The following is a 17,145-nucleotide window of genomic DNA, read 5'->3' as shown; positions in this document are numbered from 1 at the left end:
CTGCTAGAACAGCCTCCACTCTCTTCTCTAAAGGCTCTCTGATAGATTTTGACTTGTTTTGATTTGACCAACTGAACTGGTACTACTAAATTGGTAGTGGCTGCTGCAGGACTAGCCAGCTAAACAGTATTACACTCGGGAGATCAGCTCACCAACCAGCATGTGCAAAAATATATTTCCATATGAAATAATCCTCAAAAACACACATAACATTTAGTTCCTGTCTCCATTTACCGAAGCCTCAAAGCAGAGCTGATCGGCCCTTCATGTTCATTTGGCACATTGCGTAGGGCCCTGCAAATTATAATATGACAAAATAGAACAATCCATCTGCTCATGAAAAGAAAGAGAGTGAATTGCAGGACAGCAACCAGGTAAACTTGTGTTCTCTTCAAGTTTGATGTCAGCAAAGAATAGTAAAGTTTCACAAATAAAAGTTGATGCTGGGCAGTGCATCTCTTGGTCTGTTTGTGTCGTGTTCGCTTGCCAAGCACTTCCAGGGCTGTGTTTTTGACTTTATGCCTGACAAAAGTGAGAGTGAAGTACTTTCTACTTACTATTTAACTGTTTATTATATTTGATGAATGCCAACGGGCAACAGTGTTTCAAAAATGCTACTTGGAAAAGACCATGTCGCACTTAAACGTTGCTTTGCAGCAGCAACCTCTGTGGAGACCAGCCTAGTCCAGACAATACGTTGGCAGGATAGCACACTCTTCAGTTTTAAAATCCATCATTTTAAAACAAGACAGTGATTATCTAGGGAGAATTGTAGTGGGAGCACTGGGGTGTCAGGTGTGACTTTGTGACAATTGCAAAAGGTTTACGTCGCTCATGGGTCAAGTAGGAGGGCCCCTTTGCAAAATTTTGCTTAAGGCCCCCGGGGAGGTCAGGACTGAATCAGCCTTGAATGATTAACTTTACTTCTCACATTAACAGCTTAAATATAGAATATAAACTAAATCATCTTCACAAGTACCACCAGGCTACCACCGCAACATGAGAGAATAAAGGTCCCCCTGTCAGCATAGGCACACAGGCATAACCAGTGAATATATATAATGCTAAGAACTACAACAGTGTCTGAAATATGAAAAATTCACAACATGGCTGTAGGGATTCACTTCTATTCAGCAACAAGAGCATTAGTGAGGCCTGGCTTGCAATCGGCGTTCCAGTTGATCTCAAATGTGTTTGATGGGGTTGAGGGTCAGGGCTCTGTGCAGGTCAGTCAAGTTCGTCCACACCAATCTCAGCACAGCATTTCTTTATGGAGCTTGCACAAATTTCTCTAAAATGTGACGGTATGCCAGAGCATTAAGATTTCCCTCCACTGGAACTAAACGTCCAGCCCAAACCATGAAAAATGATACCAGACTATTATTCCTCCTCCACCAAACGTTACATTAATGGTTTATTCTTATTGTAATGGCTTTAAAGTTGTTGGACACCATTTGCCACTGCAGTGATAGAATGATCCACCATTGTCACTTTACAAGCATTTAAACAAGCCAGAAAGCTTTTCTTTTCAGTCTTACAGCTCTCTCTATCTCTCTCTCTCTCTGTCAGTCTGACAGTAGAAGGAATGATTGAGGGCATTAATCACAGTCAGGCTCCATTCTGAGTGTCAGATTTAAAACATTCGTCAATAACGAGATGCATCACCTCCTCCTGTGTGCGATGCATCAAGTGTTGCTTTGAGTGTTTGTGCATGTTTTAAACTGCCATATTACTGTATATGTGTTTTGGCACGTGTAACAGACAGAAAGTGTGAGGAGAGGGTAAATTTGCATGCTTGTGTGTGAACGTGAATCGTGTGTGTCTGCTGCAAGTGTGTGTGCACATGTGTTTGTGTCACCTTCTCGGCTCACTCAAGGCACTCCGAGAATCAAACAATTTCATGCAGCGAGTGGAGGAGGAAATGAACTGAGCCGTGAGCCATAATAAAATTATCCAAATGTTATTACGGCGCCGGCTGCTTCTGTCCTACTTTAATACACATTTCAGCTCCGTGGGGCTGCCTGCCGGCTCTAGCCCTCCTGAATAAATCAACATTAGCTTACATCTAAATTATTAAGGAAGTGACTTAGGCTCCTGTTTATTGTATAAATTATTGGAGGGGTAAAAGTGTTAAATGCTCACGTTCCTCTTTATACACAATACACAATTCCCTAAATATGTATATGCCTGAATATATATACGTGTGCACTGATAAAACCAAGTATTCCATTGGATTGACTTGATTTAGATGTCGCATTAAAAGTGTTTTCTGTAATAGCGAAATATGTTACATCAGCACCATCATTGCTAGCAGTCAGTGTACTGAAAGACTAATCTGCGTTGATGTAACATTTCATGGTAGACGTTTCAATCCAATCCTAACAGACTCTCAACTAGCCACATTTTTGTTTATTCTAGCTCTGAACTCTGTAATAGTTGAATATTCTTAATGAAAACTGCTGTATAAGCTGATTGCTTGGAGGCTATCAGGTGAAGAATTTTGGTATCATGAGGTCAAAGTAATGTTACGTTAGAGGAATCACTGAAGTGTTGATGAGACATTGACTACTCTCAGTATGCCACCAACACATTGGTTTACTCTGTGATCATTCAAAGCCAAATGCCTTACCTGCCAACCACTGAGGAAAAAACTATTGATTATATTGAATATAAAATGGTATCAATATTGCCAATTATAAGGGAACATGTCATCACTGAAACCTGTGTCTCCAGAAGAATAACTTGACAGTAGAAGGCAAAACATTCTTCATTTTTAACGTAAGCTAAAGAAAAGAGATTTTATTTCAAGAGACTTTCTGTTGGTCATTTCATTATGACATTTTCACGCAATGTAAAGGGCGGTCACTGTGTTCAGATGATATAGAAAAATAAAAATTGACAGAAATGGATGTACATGTTTTGGACAGTGACGGCAAAATGGTTCATTGCAGAGAAAATTACCAGCTCAGATTTCTTTACAGTGGAGGTGATAGGAACCAGGGGTCACGCTCGCTGCATATTTATGTTATATTTATTATCCTAAATCACCAGTCAGCCTACATGGGTCTTTATATATAATGTTGATATAGCTAAAATAATGGTTTAAAAAAAAGAACTTTTTGCCGTACAGTGCCCTGCTTGTATCTCTTTGGTGTGAATGGATGAAAAAGCCAAATCTTATCTTAAAACCTTATCGCCAACAACATAGCCATGTGCTGTCATAGCCACTTCATGTTTTCTGCCATTTCATGTTTTTCTGTTAGCTGGAGAGGCATTAACCCCTTAACAATCCAGGTTTATTTAATACAAAGGCTTATTATTTAGTAACTACAGGGATTTCACTGCAAACTAATGGAGCTATTCTTAGGTTATAGAAGTGTGTAATAAAACTTTGGGGCCCGTGGTTTGCTAAGGGGTTGAACACTTCAGATGTGATACAGTAAAACAGTTGTGTACATACAGTATGCCATACACGTAGCCCAGTGGTACAAGAACTTTCCTAAAAATAACAGCTTCCCAGCTTCTTTTCTCCCAGTCAGTACAGGATGTATGTTACTCTGAGGAGCTGAGCTTTTAATGTGCACTAAAAGAATGACAAAGTTAGTTTCCATGACTTTGATGCTTTCATCTCAAACAAGAAGTTGATCTTAAAAAAAGAGAGTTACATGGTATGTTGGGCTGTCTGTCACAAATTACAGGCTAGAATGCATTTCCCAGTCATGGACTAAGTCTAGTCTTGGACTTAATTGCATTGCTAATGATGATGCTAATGATGAATTAGCATGCCACATGCCACAATGTCAGGCTTAAGACCAAGCTTTAAGTGTCATTCTTGTGCTCCTATATATCTTTTTTTAATAGCTATACAATACAGAAAGTGTGAAGCTGTAGTAAACTATATACATAACTGTAATTCTAACACATTGTAGTTATTGCTGTGAAAGTCAATGTACACAACCACAGGTCACATTTACTCATCGGTGGAAGAGCTACGGTGCATCAGGGCCTGTGCATCACTAACCCTGACTTGCAGGGTTACACTGTACTATCTACACTTCACAGATACTAAAATACTGGCTCAACTCGCAACAGCAACCTGCCAGCTCACTGACTCAGACTCATATATTGACCATTTCAGGGATAGTATCATGCATTTTGTCTAATGCATTTACTTGTACATTAAATCTTTTTTTTTATTAAACGTTGCATTGTGTTAACGTTGCATGTGTTATTTTTGTAGAATTTAAAACAAAGTCTATAGTTTTCCCAAATAACTTTTATAGAGATTTCAGAAATTTTTCCATTGATTTGTGTTGTTGTGCTTGACTGCATTGCAAATAGGAGACCCTTGAATGTAACTATTATTTACAGTGCAGTGTACAATGTACTGTAAATAAAGGTTGATTGATTGTGCTTTTAATGTGCACTAAAAGAATGACAAAGTTGGATGGATACAATGTACTGTAAATAAAGGTTGATCGATGGATACAATGTTCTGTAAATAAAGGTTGATTGATAGAGAGTATATAGTGTAAAGAATGGATATTGGCACCCAGCATTCAAAGCAGAATGCAATATCATAGCATAAGTTCATTTAATAAAAGTTTTTTTTTTTTTCACTTTGTATGCTAAGTGCCATCTTTCTGACTCATCACCACAGAACAAAGATTTCAGGCCTTGCAATGCTTTTCTCAGTTAGTTATTTATTGTCTCTACTGTGTCTACTGACTCAAAAGGTGATTAGCTTGGTCAGGTGTGCTGGAACTTGAAATAACTGTGGAATTTTCAAGAGTCCTTGAGAACTGTATTGTGAATAGGCATATGCAAGCCTGTAGATTCAGCCTTCTCCCACACGCTCTCTTTGATTTGTCTCAACGAATATTCATTGAGCTGCTTAATATTAAATAAAACCACAGTATGAGCTTGTATGAATATTCATTTCACCTGAATGAGATTGTTCATAGTGGCTTTGCTCAGAGGCTTTGCTCCAGGCTCTGCCTCCAACTATCACTATAACTATCTCCAACTCTCTCTCTCTCTCTCTCTCCTCTCTCTCTCTATATATATATATATATATATATATATATATTTATAAATGCCACTGTCTGTATGCACATACACTCACACACACTGTCTGTAGTTTGTATTCTGTCTGTAGTTTGAACAGCTTCTTTTGGACAGCTGGACAGCTTTCTTTGTGCACTGCGGTGAAGAATTTCTTCTGTAGTCAAGAGGGAAAATGAATATTTCAGCAGACTAACTGCTGAGTTTTTTTTCTTTCCAATTAATTTAAATGGAGCAATTAAGATTTAAATTTTAATAAGTAGCTGAGGGAGAGAATGAAGAGCGGAGGCCACCACCATGGCTGAGGAGGGCCTTGGGACTAAACACACACACATACACAAACAGGCAGTCAGGCCTGAAAGGTGAAAATGACATGTAGACAAATTCAAAAAAAGATTTGTTAAGAAAGGAAAGGAAAAAAGATAAATGTGATTAGACCGCATTTTGCATTTTATTTTTTTGGAAAAAATATGGCACCATAATAATACATGGGTTAGTAATGTCTGCCCTCTGCTGGTAAACATGGTAAATTGCAACAGCAATGCAGAGAAAAGCGCCCGCTCACACACACACACACACACACACACACACACACACTGGTTTATTTTATAGTATTAGTGAGGACCTCCATTGATTTCTATTGATTTTTGTATTACTGTAGCCAAGTAATAGTACACCTACACCTAAACCTAAACCTAAAACTAACCCTAACCTTAACCTCAGTATCCAAAAAGTATTTTTTGTGCTCTTTGGTGAAAACAACATGCTCAAGTGAGGACCAGCAAAATGTCATGTTGTCCTATCATTATGAGGACATGTAGTCCTCAAAAGGATAGCAAGACAAGCACACACACACACACACACACACACACACACACACACACACACACACACTGTGTCAGTACTGAATGAAATTATCTAGACATGACAAGAATTAAGGTATCTGACAAGGAGTCAAAGACAAGGTTTCATAGGTTTATTAATCGTAACTGAGAAATATATTAGGTTGTGAGGTACTAACCACATTGATATCAATAGCTTATGCTCAAAAAAGAAAGAAAGGAAAAAAAGAAAAGAAAACATAACAAAAACTACAAATAAAAGATAATATCTTATCTGTGAACTGGGAACATGTGAACAGTAAAAATAATTTAAGTTTACACAAGTTATTTCATTTGTATATATATATTAAACATTGATTTAAGCATAACACTAATAAATAGTACAATGAATCATTGTTTATGTGTACTTTAAAGATTTCAAGGTTATAATGTTATAATACATAATCTTCCATACACTTGACATTTTGGTCCAAATAGAGCTGTTGATGTACAGTTAGACAGCTGTGATGTATACATCTGTCAGCTCTTCACTAACATAGCTCTCCTGACCTTCACCTGCTTTCAGTTACCAGCCATCAGTCACTGACAGTCAGCACAAACCAGCAGAGAGAACGGTCCAGAGTTCCTGTAAACTCCTCCAACAAAGCTACACACAGTCTTCACATCAACAACTTAAAATCTCTACCACAGAGAGGTGGTGGAGTCAGAAAGAGATAAAGAGGGAAAGAGAGGTAGGAGGTATTTCAGAGATGGTGCACTGAGGAAGAAAATCAAGTAATAAGTACTATCAGTGTTACCTTTTGACCCCATGACCAAACACATTCACCAGTGAGAGACTGAACAGATTTAGTAAAAAATCACCTTTAAGTGAATTCCAGTACACTGGAAGTCCAAATATTTAGGTTTAAAACACTTTTCTATAACACTAAAGTTTTTAAAACATAAATGCCACATTATTTCCTGTTATTTGATTTAACTCTGATGTATATTTGATGTTCATCAAAAAACTAAAGGAATAGTCCACTGGAAAATCTAATTTACACAAACACTGGTGGAAATCTGTTATGTCTTTTACACAATTGCTCAGTGGTGCAATATTGCAGTACAGTGTAATACTGTACAAAAAAAGAGCATAGGTGCTGTTTAATAGGTGCTCTCTATGGTCAGATACTGGTATAAAGGTCTGTTGTTTTACAGAGCGCTTGGTCTGTGTGTGTGTGTGTGTGTGTGTGTGTGTGTGTGTGTGTCTACTCTGCAAGTCTGTCCCAGCTTATAACAGTCAACATCAGTCTGCCTTTCCTAGCACTGACTCTAAGGTGAATCTAAATCTGAGTGGAAGAGGAGCAGCAAGGCATTATACATATCGTCACTGTCAGGGCAAAACCTTGTATCTCCTTTCATCATGAAATTTACACACAATGTAAAGGGTAAAAGTTTCATTTCACATTTTCAAATTGTGTCAAAAACTAAAAAAATGACAAAAATGGAGATACAAAGTTTTGTTCTGACAGCAACAATATACACCGATCAGGCATAACATTATGACCACCTCCTTGTTTCTACGCTCATTGTCCAGGGGGTCCTGACCACTGAAGAACAGGGTAAAAGGGGGCTAATAAGGTATGCAGAGAAACAGATGGACTACAGTCTGTAATTGTAGAACTACAAAGTGCACCTATATAGTAAGTGGAGCTGATAAAATGGACAATGAGCATAGAAACAAGGAGGTGGTCATAATGTTATGCCTGATCGGTGTATGTATATATACTACCCCATTTCCCAAAAAATGGAAACTTTTTTTCCAAAGAAGTTGTGACGCTGTGCAAAATATAAATGAAAACAAAATGCAATAATGTGCAGATCATTTAAACCCTATATTTAATTGAAAATAGTACGAAGACAACATATCAAATGTTGAAACTGAGAAATTTGATTGTGTTTTGAAAAATATATGCCCATTTTGAATTTGATGCCAACATCACATTCCAAAAAAGTTGGGACGGGGGCAACAAAAGACTGGTAAAGTTGTGTAATGCTAAAAAAACACATGGTGGTTGATTGGCAACAGGTCAGTAACATGACCTGTGTATAAAAAGAGCATCCCAGAAAGCCTGAGTCTTTCAGAAGTTAAGATGGGTAGGGGTTCACCACTCTGTGAAAGACAGATCAAACAGTGCAACAATTCAAGAATAAAGTTTCTCAACATAAAATAGCAAAGAACTTTTGCTTTTAATCATCTACAGTACATCATATCATTAAAAGATTCTGAGAATCTAGAGAAATCTCTGTATGCAAGGGACAAGGCCAAAAAAACAGGATTTGCTGGCCTTGATCTTCAGGCCCTAAGGTGGCACTACATAAAAACAGACATGGTTCTGTAATGGAAATCACTGCATGGGCTCAGAAAGACTTCTGAAAAACACTGTCTGTAAACACAGTTTGTCGCTGCATCCACAAATGGAAAGAAGAAATCTGCCACCTTCTCTGGGCTCGAGCTCATTTAAAATGGACTGAGGTGAAGTGGGCCACCAAATCAACATTTGATATTCTTTTTGGAAATTATGGACACTGTGCTATAGACCACTCAGCTTGTTATCGGCGCACTGTTTAAAAGCCAGTATTCATGATGGTATAGGGGTGCATTAGTGCACATGGCATGGGTGACGTGCACATCCGTGAAGGCACCATTAGTGCTGAACGATATATACATATTTAGGCAACATATGCTGCCATCCAGACGATGTCTTTTTCAGGGAAGGCCTTGATTATTTAGGCAAGACAATGTCAAACCACATTCTGCATATATTACAACAGCAGTGCTCCGTATCAAAAGAGTCTGGGTGCTAAACTGGCCTGCCTGCTGTTGAGCTGAAATCTTGTATCAAACAAGAATGGGAAAACATATCACTTTCAAAACTACAGCAGTGTCTCCTCAGTTCCCAAACGCTTACAGAGTGTTGCTAAAAGAAGAGGTGATGAAACACAGCAGTAAATATGCCCCCGTCCCAACTTTTTTGGAACGTGTTGTTTGCATGAAATTTAAAATGGGCATATATTTTTCTAAAAACATTTGATTTGTTGTCTTTGTAGTATTTTCCTTTAAAAATATGGTTTACATGATTGCATTTTATTTTTATTTACATTCTGCACAGCATCCCAACCTCTTTGGAAATGGGGCTGTACAACCTTTACCAGCAAATCCTATACATCTGCAAACAGAAAACAGTGAAATTTGTTGGTGGTTGTGTATGTCTGTTGTGATGTCATTTGAGAAGTTCTGTTTAGCTGTAGGTAAAGACAATCAAATTAACCTTTAGAAGTCGTGATTATTGCCAGCGACAAAGCATGTTGTAATATATTACTCACTACTGAAAACAAGTGAAACATTCTGTGAAGTTCAGTGTGAGTTCAGACCTTCGACACCATATTTGTGTTCATAAGCAGAATAGGAAATTATGATATTTAGATGAAAAGTTGTTATTGTTGGAAAGAAAATACACCTTTATGTTTCTGCCTTATTTGTCAGTTCTTGACGTTAAAACAGAACAACACGTCAATATGTAGTTAAATATGTAGTTAGTTAATTTTCTTTGAATAATCTAGCAAAACAATAGTAATAACTCTCAACTTCTAAAGGTTAAAGCATCGTCCCAGTCTGCAACCTACAACCTTCTAGATTTGTCTGAATGTAAAGTCAGTCTATGTCCTAGACAGCTGATACCGAAATCACTCACGAGTTCTTAAACACCCACAAACACACAAACTACACCTCTAGATCAGGTCAGTCTCTTTAAGCTGGGCTCTGGAGTAGTGTCCAGATCTTTGTTCTTCCTCCTCAGTGCTCCTCACTAGTCATACAGAGGACAGCACCTCACCAGCCGCCTCCCTCTCCTTCCTCTCCGCCCGCTCCACGTCCAGCACAGTAAAGGCCGGCTGCTTGACCACCAGCTGAGCTTGCTCACTAGGGAAAGCGGCCGGCTCCATGCCTTCGTACTGGCCTCGGGGGAAGGAGCTTTTGGATAGAACGCTGGTGTAGCGTCTCTTCAGGTCAAGGTCAGGACAGAACAGGTACTCATACAGAGCTGCAGCTATAACAGCGCCTATTAGAGGACCCAACCAGTACACCTGAGAGAGAGCGAGAAGAGAGAGAGAGAGAGAGAGAGAGCGAGAGAGATAGAGAGATAGAGAGAGACTCTTTTATTGAGAGTTTGAGTTTCGAGTGGTAAGTGGTGCTCTGTTATTACTCTGAAAAGGTCATTTGTGTCCACAAAGTGATCCTGACAAACAGGAAAACTTTTGCAGTAAAATTTGTCCCACACCCACCTTCGCACACACACACGTTTGTCTTGCTATACATATGAGGATGTCCGTAGGTTTCTATTGATTTTTGTGTTACCGTAGCTAAATAATACTACACCTAAACCTAACTCTAACCTTAACCCTCAGTATCCAAATGGCAATTTTTCTGCTCTTTTAGTTTTCAAATAAAAAAAGTAATTGTGGTGAAAACAACACATGCTCAAATGAGGACCAGCAAAATGTCCTCACTTGAGCAAAAATTTAATATCATAGCGAGGACATGTCCTCACAAGTGTAACAATACAAGAACACACACACATTCTGTCATGAAAGGTCACAAACAGGTTGCGGCCATACTAGCATTATGTCCTACATCCTACAGCAACATGTGTGTAGACAGTCATGTGAGGAACATCCCATGCAAAGTTTCGACTTTTTCAACATAATTGGAGATACAGATATCAATTCTTCATTTAAACAGTGTTGATAGATAAATGTGATATAATTTAACAAGTGATGTAAACGTTTTTATCAACCTTTATTTAATTAAACAGCTATTAAGATTTCTTATGTGGAAAAAGTAAGTACACCCCTGTATAAATCACTACTTCAAACATGTCAATTTGAAATCAGGGGCACCCTTAGAGAATATCTTGGAGGAATTTGTCTCAGTTGTAGATGTCTATGCGTCTGAGAAGGGGTTTAAGAAGATATCCAAAATATTGGACTACACTTTCCAAAAGATCATCTACAAGTATAGGTTTACATGGCTGTACATGCATAAAACTCCTCAAACATTGCACAGTTGAAAGATTTTTGAGGAATGTGCAAAATTTTCTCCCTGTAGATGTCATAAACTGGTAGACAGTTATAGGAAAAGCCTACATAAAATGCCCAAAGGGAGCAGTACTAGTTACTAAAGCCAGGGGTGTAATTACTTTTTCAACAGACTAAAATGGCATCTTAGTATTTTATTTTAAAACAAATGATGACAAAGTCAAATTTCCATTGTTTTTGTTTCTTTTACATAACATTTATCTATACATACTGTTTAACTCAAGATCAAATACTGGTATGTAAAAAGAAGAAATGAAAGAAGAAAAATGAAACATTTCATGGAGTATACTTACTTCTTCACATGACTGTATATCACTCACTATGAGATATTCTGAACAAGTGCACTCATAAGGGATCCAACATAGGAAAAGGAATATTCTGTGATTTTTAGCAACGGAACTAGGTGAGTAAGCAGTATTAGTTGCCAGCAGTCAGATACCAGGTTTAAGTAAGTTAGAGCAGAGAAATCACAAAACTCTGCAGGACTCTACAGGAGCAGAACTGATGACCCCTGCTCTAGAACATTTATAAAGCATGAATCTGTTTGGGGAAGTGAGTCATCAAGTCTTTAGTATTACTGATCCTCAGCACCAAAAGGGTGGTCATGAAAGGCTACTGCTGCTGTAGACATCCTTACATAATAGTGGAATAAGGTCAAGTGGTTATTCTTTAAACACTCAAGGCCTCAGTTCCACTGCCACTGTAATCATACATAAAAACATCCAAGCACAAACAGCTATGAACTCAAAATTTGTGCTCAAAGTTTGCACATATGTTTAACTCAAGTCTTTCTATTTTATTACTCCCTGGTGTTGTGAATGACCTCATGCTGACAGGAATAGGAAATGCAAATATTTGACAGACCCAGTGGTTTTCCCAGTGTCCCATGATGACCGCAGGCCCAAATGAGCGAGCAGGATTCATGCTGGCTCCAGTATATGGGATCTGTTAGAAGACACACATAACAGAAGTTAAATGTTTGAATTTTTGATTTATGTAGAGCTTTTCTCAAACACATGGACAAGCATGCATAAGCAAAATGGTATGGCAAGAGAAGAGAAGAGAAGAGTCTTTTGTGAAGTCTCTAATGCTGTCTAAACAGCACGAAGGGCAAAATGAGGACACTTTACTTCCTTAGCAACAGGAGAGCAGCTCCAAAAACACCCTGTAGACGGCGGGGGCTGTTGGCATAAACCTGACATCATCACTTGGCACCATAGCTAGGTCGCCCTTCTCCGAGACCTGAATATCACACCTGCTGAGGCTCATTCCCCTGTGTCTGGAAGGTCTTAATGTAATTGGATGAAGTGATATGGCAGCTAATCCACCTGACATGCTTTAATCAAACCATTTGTTCACACAAAAGTTTTACATAACAAATCTTTCTAAAGTGATTAGACTCAGGAAACCAGCCATGTTCTGCAGTGTTGGCTACGTCTGGAGTTGCTGGGACTGTAATTCATTAGATTATTAATTGTAATTCTCTCTGTGTTTGCTGATCCTGTTAGCTGAGGTAGAAACTAAATGGGAAAGTGACTCACTGCGAATAGGTGACCGATGCACACAGACAAGCCGATAGCCAGCGCTGCTGAACCCTTCAGGTCACTGCGCTTAGGGTCACAGGTGGCAAAGACAGTGAAGACCAGCTCAAAGGTAATAAGGAGTTCAATCACCAGGGCATGGCCAGTGGAGATACCAGCATTCACCTGCAGGGGGCAGTAGAGAGATTGGAAAGGAAGAAGGAACTGAGAGTTATACTGCAATGAGAAAACATTAAATAGTTTAGAAAATGTTAAGTGCTTGTCTTTTCTGGCTTAACAAAGACATTGCCTGCAAAGCAGGTATGACTGTTCATAGTAGCAGGCTGTCCAAAACCTACACAGCCAACTGGTCGTGCTTTTCTTAGCTTACATTCACATCAAAAGGACAAACTTTTAATTTTTTGGCCTAGTTGTGACAGAGATCTGATTTTTTCAGTGCAGTGTGAACACAAAAATCTGATTTTTTTTCATTCAGATTTGACCTACTTTGGCTATGCTCACATTATAAACCTCATTGCTCAATTCAGATTTTTTGCTCAGATCTGATCTTTCTAATTTGATGGTTCACATTAGTGTAGGCATGTCACTCAAATCTGTCATGAATGTGAATGAACCTGTGTCCTGAAAGGACCTGCATGTGCACATCCTAATCCCAAACATCACATAAATGAACCACATGCATCATAAACAACAAAGAAACTAACCAGCAGAACAAGCCTTTTTTGCAAATACAATAACAACAGCTCTCAGTTCATAATTAGAGCAAGATGAAGGCGACCACATGTGAAAGTGGCTCATGTCTCTTTTGAAAACATCAGATTTGTGTGTCCATGCAGCTCTAAAAACATCAGATCTGTGTGATCTCAAATTGAATTTGTGCCACTTCAGCATGGTGATGCGAACGCAGCCTTTCATATGTGGACCTACAATCATGTACATACTTATAAATGACCTCACAACCATAATTGGAATGGTTGGATCAAAAGTCATGCTTTTTTCATTATATGTCCAAATGTTTCCTACATTTCTTCTGAAATCAAGGGTATTAATAGGGAGTTTGTCCTTCTTTGCTGTAGTAACAGCCTTTTCTGAGAAGGCTTTACACTAGATGTTGGAACATTGTTGTGAGGATTTGATTGCAATCAGGCAGAGGAGCATAAGAGAGGTCAAGAACTGATGTTGGATGATTAGTTCTGGATCACAAACACCACTCCAACTCATTCCAAAGGTATTGGATGGTGCTCCATCACTTCAGAGAATGCAGTTCCACTGTTTCACAGCCCAGTTCTGATGGGCTTTATACCCGTCTAGCTAAAGCTTGGCTATGGGCATTGTGACTTTAGACCAGGGATGGGGAACTGAGGCCAAGAGTCCAACACATTTTGGTGATTATTCTGCTCTAGCACACCAACCAAAACTGGTGAGTTGAAATAGGAGGGTTTGTGCAGGAGAATTACCAAGCTGTGTAAGAAAACCAGCCTTTGAGGACCAGAGTTCCTCACCCCTGTCTTAGCTCACAGCATCACATTCTATTGGCAATGCTTTTCTATGGAGATTATACAAGCTGTATGTGGGCAGTTGAATGTCTGCGAAAGCAATGGGTGCACCTTAAAGTAAGAGTGGGCAATATGACAATAAATTGTCACAATGTCATGCTTTTCTGAGCACATGGATGTCTCCTGTACTTAAAGAACACTGATTACACTCTTAAAAAAAAGGTTCTTTAAATGTTCTTTAGTAAAAACAGTGATTTTATATAGAACCATGAAAATTCAAAGAACCATACTTAATCCCTTAAATGGCCAGGGCCCATCAGCAGGCCTCACCTCTATAACCCTCACCTCTATAACCCAAGAACAGCTCGAACAGTTTGCATAGAAGTCCCTGGAGTTACTAAATAATAAGCCCATAATAAGACAGGGATGTTAAGGGGTTAAAGGGTTCTTTGTGTGGTGAAATGGTTGTTCACATTGATGGAGAAGGTGTTGTATACGATTCTATACAGAAGCTTTTTCAGAAATGTACATAGCACAAAAAGGTTTCCTCTATTGTTAAAATGTCAAGCTTGTAACAACAGAAGAACCATTTTCGGTGTATATATGTATAGAAACCTTTTAAAATGCTTTTTTTTATAGAACCATATACAACACATACTCTATCAATCTAAATAACCATTTCATCTTGCAAAGAACCCTTTAAGCATGAAAATGGTCTATGAATGTAATGGTTGTACATAGAACCATTATCTTTACTAAAGAACTTTTAAAGAACCATCTTTATCATCTAGTGTCAGAAGTGTATCAGCAGTGGCAGTGAGGCATCTGTAAAACCTAATTATACTGAGTTGTGTCCAGCACATTTGCTTTTGTGTTGATGTTCATGATGCATGTAGGTCATACACATGGTGTAATTGATTTAAAAATCAATTGCGCGTTGTTCACCCAAATAACAAAAATGGCTCGTTTACTAACACAGATGTGAAGGTTGAAGGCAGAAAGACTGGATATGAGCAAAAAATCAGAACTTAGCGATAAGGCCTATGATGTGAACGCAGCCTTAGGTACCATATTGCTATCCAACTGACCGAGGTGACCCCCAGACTCCCTCTCACAGCAGGTGGGGTCACACCGTACAAGATAGCAGCCCCTGCCACTGCCCCCAGGCACTGCGCCCCCAGGTAGAACACGCCCTTCGCCAGGCTCAGCTTTCGCGTGGCCACCATCGCCACGGTGACGGCCGGGTTGATGTGGGCGCCACTGATGTGGCCGAAGCACTGGACCAGCGTGGCTATGGACAAGCCAAAGCAGAGAGAGATGAGGACGAGGTCGGGGGGAGGGGGGCTTTCCTGCGCAGTCGACCAGTTGATGGTGGAGCCCAGGCCGAGCAGCACGAAGATCAGCATGGCCAGGAACTCTCCGCAAACCGCTCGCCAGAAATCCTGCGTCCACACACCCTTAAAGGCAGCCATGGCACACTCACAATGGCAGGAGCATGAAGGAGGACACCTCCTGAGAGAAAGGGGAGGGGCAGAAAGAGATTGTCCTAACAAAATTAACTGTTCATAACACATTTAAGCAAAATCACAAAGATTCATTTTTAAAACTATATATTTTAAAGTTTTATAAAGGACATTTATAATGGAACCAAATGTGTTTCTGTGGCTGAGAACTTCAAAGTAACGTTTTTAATCCTTTGTTACACTATGAGACTATGAGAATTTGCATCTATGGTTTACAAGCAAACCAATTAGAGCTTCAAAATATGTTGCTTCAAGTTTTTTGATAATTGGTTCTTGCATAAGGTTCTGTATTTGGAAGAATCATAACCCTCCTTCAGCTTTATAACAACGTTGGTCAGAAATCAGCATTTTTAAGAGGCTAAACAAATGACCAACATCCATCTCCTCACTGAAGAGAGCGCTCATACGTGCGCATGCGCGCTGCCAGAAAAATTGCACTAAGGTCGTAAACAAACTACTGTAAACTGATAAAGCATTGAGAAAAATAGATTATTACTGTAAATACTCTAACAACTCACTGCGTTTCCATCATCGCATTCACGAATCCTATTTAATCATTTCACGCTGGTAAACATTTCCATTGGATGGCTTAGACATAAAATATGCTGTTACTGTGCGGACTAAACGTGGCTGTTTATGAAGGATAATATTTTAGAGGCGGCTACATCGTCTACATTGACGTGTTTTGAAGGGAAATAGCACTACGTTTTCTGAGCAATCATAAATAACAGGTGCAGCCAACATCTGATAACCACGCAGACACTGTGAACTATAATAATGCAGATCACTATAATAATGCAGATCACTATAATAATGCCGATCACTATAATAATGCAGATCACTCTAATAATACAAATCATTATAATAAAAGAGATAACTATAATAATACAGATCACTATAGTAATGCCGATGTTGTTTTGTTCAGAAAGTCGACACGTGTAAACTTACCGAAGACAACCACAACATTTATTTCGGCCAGAAAACTCTTCTCTCATCACTTTGTGAGCATCATCTCACTAACAACATGTGAAAGTAAAACTTGTTGACTCCAATCAGAGAGCAGAAGTTTGGGATTCAGTGGCTCCTGCAGCGATGCGCTCAGTCGCGAGGGAAGTTTGGCAGCAGCTCTCGAGCCTCTGGAGCCTTCCAGCAGCGTTATTTTTTTCTACCCGTTTTCTGACAAGCACGCCCGCCTATTGACGACTGCTTTTGTGGGCGTGTGTATGTGAACAAACTTCTAGATCAAGGGGTCGTGGTACTACCAGCCAATCCCAGTACAGGAGGCGGGACGTGCCGGAATACGGGTGGGAAAACAGCATTAACGCCCCCCGTGGCCCCTCAAAGTAGACTAAAGAATAATGCCGCGTTTAAATGTCCCTGAAAAGCATCTTAACTTCCTAATTCTGTAAGCAACTTATTTATTTCTTATTTGTAGGCACGCGAATGTGCATGCACACCTGCTCCTTACCCCGGGCGGATTTAGTGATTCTGGGGCTCTAGGCCTACACTGCAACAAATAGACACTTTAATTTTATTAAGTGAA

General features: G+C 39.3%; 1 protein-coding gene across 1 annotated transcript; it reads right to left on the bottom strand.

Moving 5' to 3' along the window:
• Window positions 1–9,373: 9,373 nt before the first annotated feature.
• On the bottom strand, window positions 9,374–16,698 carry aqp4 (aquaporin 4). The gene is made up of 5 exons (XM_036582662.1): window positions 16,551–16,698; window positions 15,168–15,591; window positions 12,584–12,748; window positions 11,907–11,987; window positions 9,374–10,031 (listed from the first exon to the last, which is right to left on the bottom strand). Exons 1-5 carry the CDS (start codon window positions 16,595–16,597, stop codon window positions 9,759–9,761), a joined length of 990 nt encoding a protein of 329 aa, XP_036438555.1. The 5' UTR covers window positions 16,598–16,698; the 3' UTR covers window positions 9,374–9,758.
• Window positions 16,699–17,145: the final 447 nt, after the last annotated feature.

Source organism: Colossoma macropomum, unplaced genomic scaffold, assembly GCF_904425465.1.
Source record: "Colossoma macropomum unplaced genomic scaffold, Colossoma_macropomum, whole genome shotgun sequence".
Lineage (NCBI taxonomy): Eukaryota > Metazoa > Chordata > Actinopteri > Characiformes > Serrasalmidae > Colossoma > Colossoma macropomum.
Note: the sequence above shows the minus strand (reverse complement) of the source record. Positions and strands in the feature narration are given on the sequence as shown.

What these genes read in the sequence shown, in the direction of transcription:
- aqp4 (XM_036582662.1), bottom strand. Translation starts at nt 16,597, where the DNA reads ATGAGAGAAGAGTTTTCTGGCCGAAATAAATGTTGTGGTTGTCTTCG. An exon ending in AAATGTTGTGGTTGTCTTCG is followed by an intron (nt 15,592 to 16,550) that starts GTAAGTTTACAC and finishes CCTTTCTCTCAG; the next exon opens with GAGGTGTCCTCCTTCATGCT. An exon ending in GCATCGGTCACCTATTCGCA is followed by an intron (nt 11,988 to 12,583) that starts GTGAGTCACTTT and finishes GTCTTCTAACAG; the next exon opens with ATCCCATATACTGGAGCCAG.